This window comes from Teleopsis dalmanni, chromosome 1 (genome assembly GCF_002237135.1).
Source record: "Teleopsis dalmanni isolate 2A chromosome 1, ASM223713v2, whole genome shotgun sequence".
Taxonomy (NCBI): domain Eukaryota; kingdom Metazoa; phylum Arthropoda; class Insecta; order Diptera; family Diopsidae; genus Teleopsis; species Teleopsis dalmanni.
In genome coordinates, this window is record NC_051846.1 from 13,924,803 (window position 1) to 13,935,460 (window position 10,658).

The 10,658-nt window shown below is 31.1% G+C and overlaps 2 protein-coding genes across 3 annotated transcripts; one reads left to right on the plus strand and one right to left on the minus strand.

Moving 5' to 3' along the window:
• The first annotated feature begins 2,935 nt into the window (after positions 1-2,935).
• LOC119668452 (glutaminyl-peptide cyclotransferase) lies at positions 2,936-7,447 on the plus strand. 2 transcript variants are annotated; one of them, XM_038077956.1, is made up of 7 exons: positions 2,936-3,017; positions 5,928-5,965; positions 6,021-6,130; positions 6,287-6,572; positions 6,643-6,777; positions 6,914-7,121; positions 7,230-7,447. In XM_038077956.1, exons 3-7 carry the CDS (start codon positions 6,021-6,023, stop codon positions 7,412-7,414), a joined length of 924 nt encoding a protein of 307 aa, XP_037933884.1. In that variant the 5' UTR covers positions 2,936-3,017; positions 5,928-5,965; the 3' UTR covers positions 7,415-7,447. The 2 variants fall into 2 exon arrangements, with proteins under 2 accessions (XP_037933884.1, XP_037933883.1); XM_038077955.1 differs by lacking the exon at positions 2,936-3,017 and having other exon boundaries at positions 5,660-5,965.
• An 8-nt stretch (positions 7,448-7,455) lies between these two features.
• Positions 7,456-10,259, minus strand: LOC119668451 (ribosome biogenesis regulatory protein homolog). Its single transcript, XM_038077954.1, has 4 exons — positions 9,872-10,259; positions 9,557-9,809; positions 9,003-9,496; positions 7,456-7,694 (listed from the first exon to the last, which is right to left on the minus strand). The coding sequence occupies exons 1-4, from the start codon at positions 10,018-10,020 to the stop codon at positions 7,553-7,555; spliced, it is 1,038 nt and encodes a 345-aa protein (XP_037933882.1). The 5' UTR covers positions 10,021-10,259; the 3' UTR covers positions 7,456-7,552.
• Positions 10,260-10,658: the final 399 nt, after the last annotated feature.

Here is a 10,658-nt window from a genome sequence, read left to right on the forward strand (position 1 = left end):
CCCCAAAATGGACCGCAGTAATTAGCGTACAAACAAAGGCACGCCTCCCCAAGCTTACCTGATAAATTTATAAACTTAGCGAAGTTCTAATTTTATTGGATGACAGTCCCTACAAATCGATTGGGCATTGAAATTAAATCCCAATTTATAGGAACATTTTAAGCCAAATTTCTATCTTTTATTTCCAGAGAATAAATTTTCTACATGCAGTAAGAATTTGGACAGGACAAGTTAAGACAAAATATGATCACGTCCTATACAGTATATGCGCCAACCCGAATACACATAACACCAATTTCAACCCAACTGATGTGTGTATTTCATTTAATTGCGAAATTATAGTTCTTGAACTGAAACTCGAACCCGGTTTATATATAAATACTGTCCTATCTTTCCCTTTCACACTTTTCGATTATTAAACATAAAAATAGTTTCATATTTTTTAATAAACCTATATAATCTGTTTTTATTGAAAAACATTTCTTTATATATTAAGTTTTATAAAGTTTTTTTCATAATCGTTTTCATTCATTAACTTCACAGAAAAATGCGAAGAACTTCTAAAGTCTCAGTTGTTGTATTTAGAATATCGATTAGCACCTTTAGCTGCTAAAAATTATTTACTTAATTTTCATTATAACCAATAAATTCACACCAAAACGTCTGTCAAGCGCTCAAATATTTAAAATATTTTTAATTTTTAATCGAGAACTTCACGCATGTGTGGTATATCCCCACCAATCCAATTATGAAATCAGTCGCAGGCTGACTCATTACAAACTAAGTGCGTTCGAGTGTTGGAATTTCTGTAGAAATGGGTTTTTAGCGCCCAAGTTGCATTTTGCGTATGTGAAATGAAAACTGGACTTATCAGCTTCCGCTCCTCTCAGAAGTACTTACAATCTTGTTCTGCGAATTGCTGTCGTCGCATTTCAGCAAAAAGAAAACTTTCCCGCATTGTTTTAATTACTCTTTATTTGTCACTGATATTAAATAGGAATTTAGTGTTATTTAATAACCAGAAAATGAGAATGTTTTTTTAGCAATCTAAGATAAAATCTTTAAAATGTTTAACATGAATATTATTATAAAATACAAACGATCATCAGTTGAAAAAACCTAACAAAGTAAAACCTAAAGTCTAACATTTTAGGTTATTCTATAATATTAAACCGGTCAACCAATTTATACCAACGTGTTCTTATTTTCTTTAATTGCCTTTAGTCCATAGGACCTAATCGAGAGTTATACAGCCTGCAGAGAACAGCAGTTATTAAAGCAACAAATAGTATTAGCGCTGTTCTAACAGTTTACTTAACGATAATCTTCACTTATTTCGTATCTTAATCTTATCTATCCAAAGAATCATAAGTCCTAGAAAAGTCGTTAGAGAGTATACCAAGTTTTGTTGCTTGCTTTCTTAACAGATAACGACCTTTCAAAACCGATACAGTGGTACTTAGTTGATTCCGCTTTAGTTGGAGCACCTGACTGGTAGGAATTTTATCTAATTTACACCAGGTGAATCTTGTAATGTGATAAGAAACTTCAACTACCTACGATTTCAGTGACAACCCAAAGTGATTGTGTTTAATTGCCAGTTTAGCAGAAAGATATCGAAATCTTGGTTGTGAATATTAAAGAGTCGCTTAGTCATATGGGTCCTAGTCGCTTAGTCTAGGAACCCATATGAGGTGGAAATCCACAATGCTAGCCAACTCGTTGAAAATTCATTGGAATCTCAAACACAAGAGATTCACTTGTAGCACTTAATAGAGATATTATTGCAGATTGGTTTTTCAATATAATTGTGATATTCGTAACAGAATCCAGAATTCATTGAACATAGCATAGTGTATCAGTACTAGCTCTATTTAAAAAACACTATAATAAAAATTTTATGTAGAACTTTAACTATACATTAACAGATAAGTATCCTAATGGTAGCTAACTACTATAGCTATTTTGATAATTAGCAATTTATTCAAACGTGTTTTAGTATAGAGGTGGGTAGGTCTTCAGCAAGACTACCTTCCACCTCGTTATAAAATCAATAACTTATATCAATTAAAGTCAAAGATTATTTTTCGTTCATTTTCAGCAAAAAGTCAAAGCAACTCAGCTATTGTATTCCCTAACAAGAATTTATAATTGATAGATAGAGCAGAAGTTTTTAAAATAATAAAATGGTATATTTGGTATATTTTTACATCTACGCTGGGCTTACTCCTTTGTCTCTCTTGTAAATACTACAAGGAGTGAATAACGTCAAAATACTCGAACACTTTTTATACTAGTGCACCCGATGATAATTACTTACTTATCTGGTCATTTTAATCTATTACCGAGTTTCGACATGACGCAGCATGTCTTTCCATGGTGCCATTACTACCTGCACGCCTTCTCCAGTCTCGTCCATCAAGTTAAGTGCTCCCTCAACTTGATCACTCCACTGGAGACACTGTTTATTCAACTTCCTTCTACATTTAACTTCCATTTTAAACACCTTTGCGACTGGAGTATCCGTCATCCATTCTATCGACATGATCAAGCAAAGCCGTTGGATGTTAATTCGTGGAATTATATCAACGTGATAAAGCTCGTACATGCGGCTACGGAAGTCGTCAACTCATAGAGAACCAAAGATCTTACGAAATGCTTTTCTCTCGAGAACTCCAAATTATAATTGTATGCAATAATAATAATCTTTCTATCTCGCTTAACTACTTACTATGTGTACACTTTATATAAAACGATTTATGTGTATTAGCCATAACGACTTGAAGAAATTGTTGAGAACTTATACCGTACATGTAGGCTTATCCTACATCGCTCAAAAATAGTTAACATTGTTAAATTACGTCAAATATTTTGTTTTGACACATGACAAATCGATAATGCATAATTTATAATGCATTTCCATTTATAACCAAAATTTATTTGTAATAAAATTTATAATTATGGCAAAATCATAATATTATATAAGGAGTTTATGTAGCAAGCACTTTTAAATACAGGTGAGGCGTTGTTTCACGGGTCACTCCTGAAATATATGGATACTCTCTTCGAACTTAAAAAAAATCATTCTACTGGATTAGTTTGTAAGATCCAACGGATCGAAACGCATTGTTATTAATGCGATATTTCATAGAGCTACCAAACTAGGTTATTAATTAGTTGGTCCATTATATTATTAGACGGCGCCCTTCTTCAACAGGGCAGAACTGAAGTGTTTAGCTAATTACTGACTTACTTTCTGATCAAAAAGTTCGTGAGTGATAAGATAAACGTCATCCTTATCTGAAACTGCTTATTCACCAGAGTCAGAGAGATACTGATCCTATAGTTATGGTTTTCTTATGTGATTAACAACTGTTGAAAAAATAATTTATTCTTATTATATCTAAACGTTCAAGGTTTGTGGCAATACAAAATATCTTTCAAAGTTTAATAAATCACAAGTGATTATATACAAAAGATATTTTCAATTAAAAGAAATCTTAGCATAGGAAACCCATGAACATCATTTAATAAAGTAATTAAATCAGAAATTCAGAATAACTTCAACATCATAAAATAAATGAAATTAAACAATTATTTAAAATTATTGGTAATAAAACAGTAAATTAGGCACTATAAAATGTACTTCTTCGTTACTAGTTTTTTTAATACTAATAGCTTAAATTAAAAAATAATAAATTCTTACAAACTAAACATTATAATATTTTAACACACTGCCAGTAAAACTATGTAATAACGTCACTCATACATTACAACAATAATAAAACAATAACAAAAGCAACAACAGTGAAGACGCATCGAATTAAAAAAAATAATAAAGCAAAAGGCAGATAAAAATATAAATAAAAATACTTTTTTTATAGTAAATCCCCTCATATTATATTTTTTATGTTAAAACCCAGATAACGCAATAAATACTATTTATATTAATACTATAATAATATACTATAAATAGATGTTTTTTATTATATTAGGCTCGTAAGATATAGCACTCCCGAGTAAAGAATGTATTGATAATCTCACTACGATCTGGGACCTCCGCGAGAAAGAGGTTAAAATTTTCCCGATGTAAGGCATGTCTGCCGTGAAACGTGATTAAAACTTAGTAGACACCACTCGATCATTTTTTAAGTGTAAATGGTAGTGAGTGCGTTTCATTTGCGACACTCGACCGAAAGTGTGTATCTGGTACTAAGGGGGTCGGAACCTTCAGCTTTGGTTGTACTAATTGAAATTGGGGCTGTGGATTAAATCCAAAGTTATACGGAAAACTTTGACTGTATTTATTACTTTCATTCAATGTGAAGATGTGTTTTCTAACCGGGTGCTATATTCTAAAGCAGAGCTGTACAGACCAGATGCAATCGCGGACAAATACAAATTACTGTACAGATTGGATGACAGCAGAAACAAATACATACGTTCTTAGTTTTTATAAATACATTATAACATTATAGATACGGTTATAATGTTAAATTTAGTTTTATTAATATATCAATTTAAATTCATTTATTTGATATATCATAAAAATAAAATAATATGGTTTTACCGGAAAATTAAAATTTGCATAATTGTAGTAGATTAAACATGTAGTTTAGATAGCCCTGCTCTAAAGAATAGCATAGGTGTTTGATAAACCTCGTTCCCTTCCAGGGTGGAAACTATATCCAAACTTATAGTTGCAATTGGTACTGACAAATTTCCATGCAATTCTAATAGGAGCGCTTGTCGTCGCATTACACTGATACATATATAATCTAGCAGGTGATTACATTAAAAACCTATGGAGTCTGTGCCTCGCTATATCCATTTTTAAAAAAAATATATTTAGTGACTCTTACTAACTTACTTGGCCATTACAGAACTCAATTGTCTTTGGCCGCGTCCAATAGCCTCTTCGAGCCAACCCGATCAGCGGCTTGCTGTCGTCAGTTTGTAGTACCGAGTACCTTTATATCGTTGGTCAACTGCTCCTTCTATCAACAATGCAGAAATCCTCTACCACGTTTTCCGCTAGCGGATACTGAACCAAACTAAGCATTTTCTTCCATTTTAGTGACTCTTGAAATATTTAATCATTTCTCATATGTCATCATACTGACAGTTTTTGGGGTTATTGAAACCAGTCACTTGCCAATATGTCTTGTGGAATATTTTATTATTAAATAAAAAATTTGATTAATAAAATCAGTTATAACATAAATAACTATGTATTTCCTTTATAAAAACTATTATTTTTATGGAGGTCTGTCTTCGAACAGTATTGAATAGCAACAACAAAATTTTATTATTTTTAATTAAATTATATTAAATAATTATTTTTATACGTGAAATGTCATACTTTCCTTTGAAACTTTTAACCAACTTCAATTATTTAAATTTATATTAAGCTTGAGCTTAATATAAACGACGAAGCCTCCAAACAAAGTTTGGAGATTTGCCCTTTTCACTGACAGAACTCTACACAAAAGCTGTGCAATTAAATTGTAGTTTTTAAAGCAGTGAAACAGTAAAAGCTCACCTGTTGAGCAATTTAGTTATTTAGATGATTTGCATAAAGCACATATGTAAACTGATATATGTTAGTCTGTGAGTAAATATATATACACGCAGCTGCTATGCATACTAAATGCTTCCTATTGAAGCTTTACGACTCTTTGTTCGACGCCAGGCTGGTCTTGGTAGTTTAGTCTCTGGTCGCAAGCGCGCAAGCCAATACCGTTGAGTGGTCGATTGGTTGTCGAAGCGGTGCGATTTTAACATAAAAGAATCAAGAAAAAAAAATAATACTTACAAAATTTAATTTATTGTTTGAAAATTATTATAATTAGCATTTTTTTTTTTAATAAAACAATAAAAAATCTTGCATAAAATGTGGAAAACGAATGTTTTTGGGGCACTTTTAGCTTTCAATTATTTATTGGGATTTTGTTTTGGAGCCGAGGTAAAATAAATTTATTTATATCGAGCGAAAGTAATTAAGTTAATGATTTGCACAGATGCTGTGGCCAGATGACAATGCCCACATGAACGCAACCTTAACGGAAATACTTAAGCCACGAGTCGTTGGTAGCGCAGGTCATAAACAAGTACGAGAATTTATAATAAGGTAAGCGCAGTGAAAAAAAATAAAAAAAATATTCAATAAAACAAATAATATATTATATAAACATTACATAAATAAATTAGAAAACAAAACGTAATAAACAATTGTAAATAATGATAAAAGCTGCATTAATGGCATTACGCCTATAAATCATTTCAGAGAGCTTAACTCTCTCGGCTTCAATACGGAAACAGATCAATTTTCAGAAAAAGTACCAATATTTGGCAAGGTCACATTTACAAATATTATTGGTTCTATAAATCCCAATGCGGACAACTTTTTGGCCTTATCGTGTCACTACGATAGTAAATACTTCGCTGATAATCCAGAGTTTGTGGGAGCAACAGATTCTGGTGTGCCCTGTGCAATTTTACTTAATACCGCTAAGACCTTGGCTCCGTACTTGCAAAGACAGTTTAAGCAACGTAATGATATAGGATTAATGGTAAGATACTGTATTAGTGGATGTTTTAAATAAATCTATAATTAATCAATTATTTGATTTTACATTTTAGCTTATATTTTTCGATGGTGAAGAAGCCTTTAAAGAATGGAGTAATACCGATTCGATATACGGTTCACGTCATTTGGCTAAACAGTTAGCAACTCCAAGAAGTTTAATTGACTGGTCACGCAATATTGATAAAATAGTAAGTTGTACTTCACCATCGTAGTATAAATATAGATTGTAGTAGTAAAATAATAATTTTCTATGTTCTATGTTTCTATGTTTGAACTTCATATATTTGCGATTTCAATTTAATTTATATATGATTCTTTTTTTAGGAAGTCCTTGTACTTTTAGATTTGATCGGCGCTGCAAATCCCAAATTCTATAGTTTTTATCCAAATACCAATGGTCTACATAACAGCCTTTATAATATTGAAAGAAAATTAAGCTCAACTCAGAATTTAGAAGGACATAATTTTATGTTTATAAAGAAACATTCACAGGGATTCATTGATGATGATCATCGTCCATTCTTACAAGAAAGTAAATATTATTTAAAACGAGTATTTATCTGTGATTTTCAAGACTTTAGAAACAATTCCTTCGTAAGTAATCTTTATTAATCAACTCAAATTTTTTTATTCTTTAAAGATGTACCAATATTGCATTTGATCACCACACCTTTTCCAAATCAATGGCATACGCCAGCAGATACAGCACAGAATTTGGATTGGCCTTCTATACGTAATTTTAATAAAATATTTCGTAAGTTTGTCTACGACTATCTCATCCTACACAAGGAACCAGTCAATTTACGTACTTTACAATTCCAATAAAATTGTCAACACTATATAATATTTTTTCTTTTTTTTTCTGTATTTTTGTTTGTTTAAAAAATTCATTAAATATTTATTTCAAATTATAACTTATAACTGTAAATATATATTACACACCATAGGCTGATATTAAATAAATCACCTTCTTTTTCTACCAATATGTGTTTTCTTTCCGGGCGCTCTTTGACCACGATTACTTTTAGGTTTCTTGGCAGCTTTGCGGCTTCCTTTACCCTTCTTCGCTTTTTTACCAGTGTTATTAGCTTCATTAGCTTCTCTCCTGAAAAAGCAAAATTAAATTTGTTTATTATTATTTCGTAATAGAATAAATTATATAATAAATTCAATTAAAATGCCTCTTTCGTATATATGCACTAGCGCAACTAATGGAATAATTAATATAATTTTAAATGATTTATTTACAATAGCAATGAATATTTTTGATTTCATTGTTGTAAGAACTTAATTGTTTATTCTGTTATTGTTTTTTTTTTTTTGTATATTAATTTGACCTAATTTATGTTGTAAATTTTATTAAAGTTTTTAGTTCAAATCAATAAAAATTGAATTATACTATATGGAGGTGTTGTGCTTGTAACCAGTGTTCATGTGTGCTGTGTCATTGGAAATGTTGAAGCTCCAATTGATATAACAATATGTTTTTAAATTAAATTCCACATATTCTTCTGTTCAAAGAGATGTAGATTTATGTAAGAAAATAAATGCATCGACTCCTAATACCTATGCACGCTAACTGCAGCTTTACCTCCTGATGTCACCTATATCTTTTCTTTTCCTAATACACATACCAACTTAGGTCCAACTTAGGTTTCAGATTGGCTTCAATCAAAATCCCATTCACCGCCAATCCATTCTCGATCCTCTTATACTACCCTTATCTAATCTACCTATATCTATATATACGAATTTGTAATTTCTTCCATGGTATCTGCTTAATATTTTCCGTGGATTACAACAAGAACAACAATCCAAATGAACAAAATGAATTTTGAATAGAGTATTCTAGGATAACTGAGACAAATTATATAGTTTTTCAATATATGTGAAGTGATGTATGGAAGATGTGGTCATTCTTCCCACTAAAAACATATAGTTTCTTTTCTTTGATTCATGAATTTTTATAAAAAGTGACAAAGCAATAAAAAGTGGTAAAGCAGTATGTACATATGTAACAATAATTTTTTTTTACTTTGTCATCTTCAAATAAATAAGCATATATTTTCTTCCATTCATAAATTTTTACAAAACATGATCTGCTTAAGCAGTAAAAATTAGCAACAATATAAACAATTTTTTCAAATGTATGTTGTGATCTTTAACAGAATTGTATTGCTTAAACAGAATTGTATTAATTTCTGTTAAAATCATAATAACAAAATATATGGTGTCAAAATATAATGTCGATTGTGTTCACGGGCTAAAGCAAATTGTTGTTGGACACCTAATGTTGGAACACTTCAACAAAAGCTCTAGAAAGTATAAGAGCGAACTGCGACATCTTATAGAATTTATTATTTTTGTGTAAAATCGCAAATAAATATATCATAAATAAGACATAAATACTTACTCCATTCTTGCATCTTGTTTTTGCAATGAAATAGCCTTTTCCACATCGAATTTGGGTTTTTTATTAAGCACACTTTTAATTAAATCCAAATTAGCTTCTTTTTCGGGTTGATCACCCAAATGAGAAGCTTTGCGTTTACCTCCGGGTATCAACTCTTTAACACCTTTACCACGTGCTTCTTTTTCCTTAGGTAAGTTTTGTTGAAATTTGCCAATCGACGCTGTTGACGATTTTGCTACTGTAACTGCAGTCAATAGTTGACTTGAAGATGCTGCTTCCGCACCTAAGTAACCAGTGCGTGGTACATTCACTTTTCTAGCTCTAACAATATTTCTCATTCGCTGTATTTCATTCTTCGCCACTTTTTCGCTACGCAAATCAATTTTCTTTTGGAACATGTCTTCATTAGGATCCACATTTTTAGGTACCTCCAACACCCAATCGCGTTCTTTTTCTGCTTCAGCACGTTTGTAACCATATGCTGGTACCCATTTCTAAATATATTTCAATATTAATTAATTATAATAATAAAAATTATATTTGATTAGACTTACATCCAAAACTTGATCGTAAGTTTTCTTATCTTTAGTCTTCTTCTTAATGCCCTTTTCTTTAGCGAATTTTTCCCATTTTGTTAGTGGCTTAGGTCCCGGAACCTTTCTTAAACGCGGTAAAACTGTTGTCGGTGCAGGTAACTTAGCTACAATGCACTCATCCACCCGCTCAGTTTGCAGTTCCCAAATTGCGTTTATAATCAACTGTGTGTTGTCTCTTGTTAAGGCTGTTAAATAATTTTCTTTATTGTTTCTGCAAGAATATCATACTTTATATTATTTCTTTACTATATATTTTACATTGTAAACATTTACTTTAACTCTTTATTTTCTAAGTCATTTGGATCAACGCACAACATCATTCCCACATCAAGCCGACACTCTAAATGCTTTTCTACTGTTATCGGTTTATACTTCTCCAAATCACGTTTTTGCTTTTCCAAAACCTCTTTAACTACATCCATAATTATTATATTTTGATTCTTAACACTCTTTTCTAATTTTTATCGAATGAAAACAATTCAACATCAGCCGCTAATGAAGAATTGCTTACCCACGTGCAGTTTGGTTGTATACGAAAAAAATAGTGTTGCCAGAGTTTACCATTTTTCAGCGCATTTCCGAACGGTGCGGTTTTAAGCAAATGTTGTTTCTGACAGAAATTTTGTTGACAGTTTTAAGTATGTTCCCATTGTCTTGCTAACGAAATTTAATTAAATGCAACTTGCATATTTTTTTTAATTAGTTAAGATAATATTAAGAAGCCAAAAAATTATGGAAATTTGACATATTTGCACATGACACAAAATGTTAATAAACAAAAAACAAATAAGGGCCATGGTAGGACCTTGTTATGCAGTGTCTCGGGCACGGCATGAGTACAATTGTTATTGTTTTCAATGCAAGTTTTAAATTTGAGAATGAGTGAAAAAACATTATGACCGTTCAAACTCCGGCGCGAGAGCCGGCGTATTTGTGCCCTAAGTCAAACAAACAAGAGGTAAGAAATTTTTATGTTTGTTTTATATATATACAAAATATTTCCATATTTTGCGTTGTTCATGATCAATTAATTAATTTCGGCTAACAATAAAAAAGATAA

Coding starts and splice junctions, on each gene's coding strand:
- LOC119668452 (XM_038077955.1), top strand. CDS start 5,894: ATGTGGAAAACGAATGTTTTTGGGGCACTTTTAGCTTTCAATTATTTA. Junction 5,966..6,020: donor GATTTTGTTTTGGAGCCGAG/GTAAAATAAATT, acceptor TGATTTGCACAG/ATGCTGTGGCCAGATGACAA. Junction 6,778..6,913: donor CACGCAATATTGATAAAATA/GTAAGTTGTACT, acceptor TTCTTTTTTTAG/GAAGTCCTTGTACTTTTAGA.
- LOC119668451 (XM_038077954.1), bottom strand. CDS start 10,020: ATGGATGTAGTTAAAGAGGTTTTGGAAAAGCAAAAACGTGATTTGGAG. Junction 9,497..9,556: donor CTTACGATCAAGTTTTGGAT/GTAAGTCTAATC, acceptor AAATATATTTAG/AAATGGGTACCAGCATATGG. Junction 7,695..9,002: donor AAACAAGATGCAAGAATGGA/GTAAGTATTTAT, acceptor TTGCTTTTTCAG/GAGAGAAGCTAATGAAGCTA.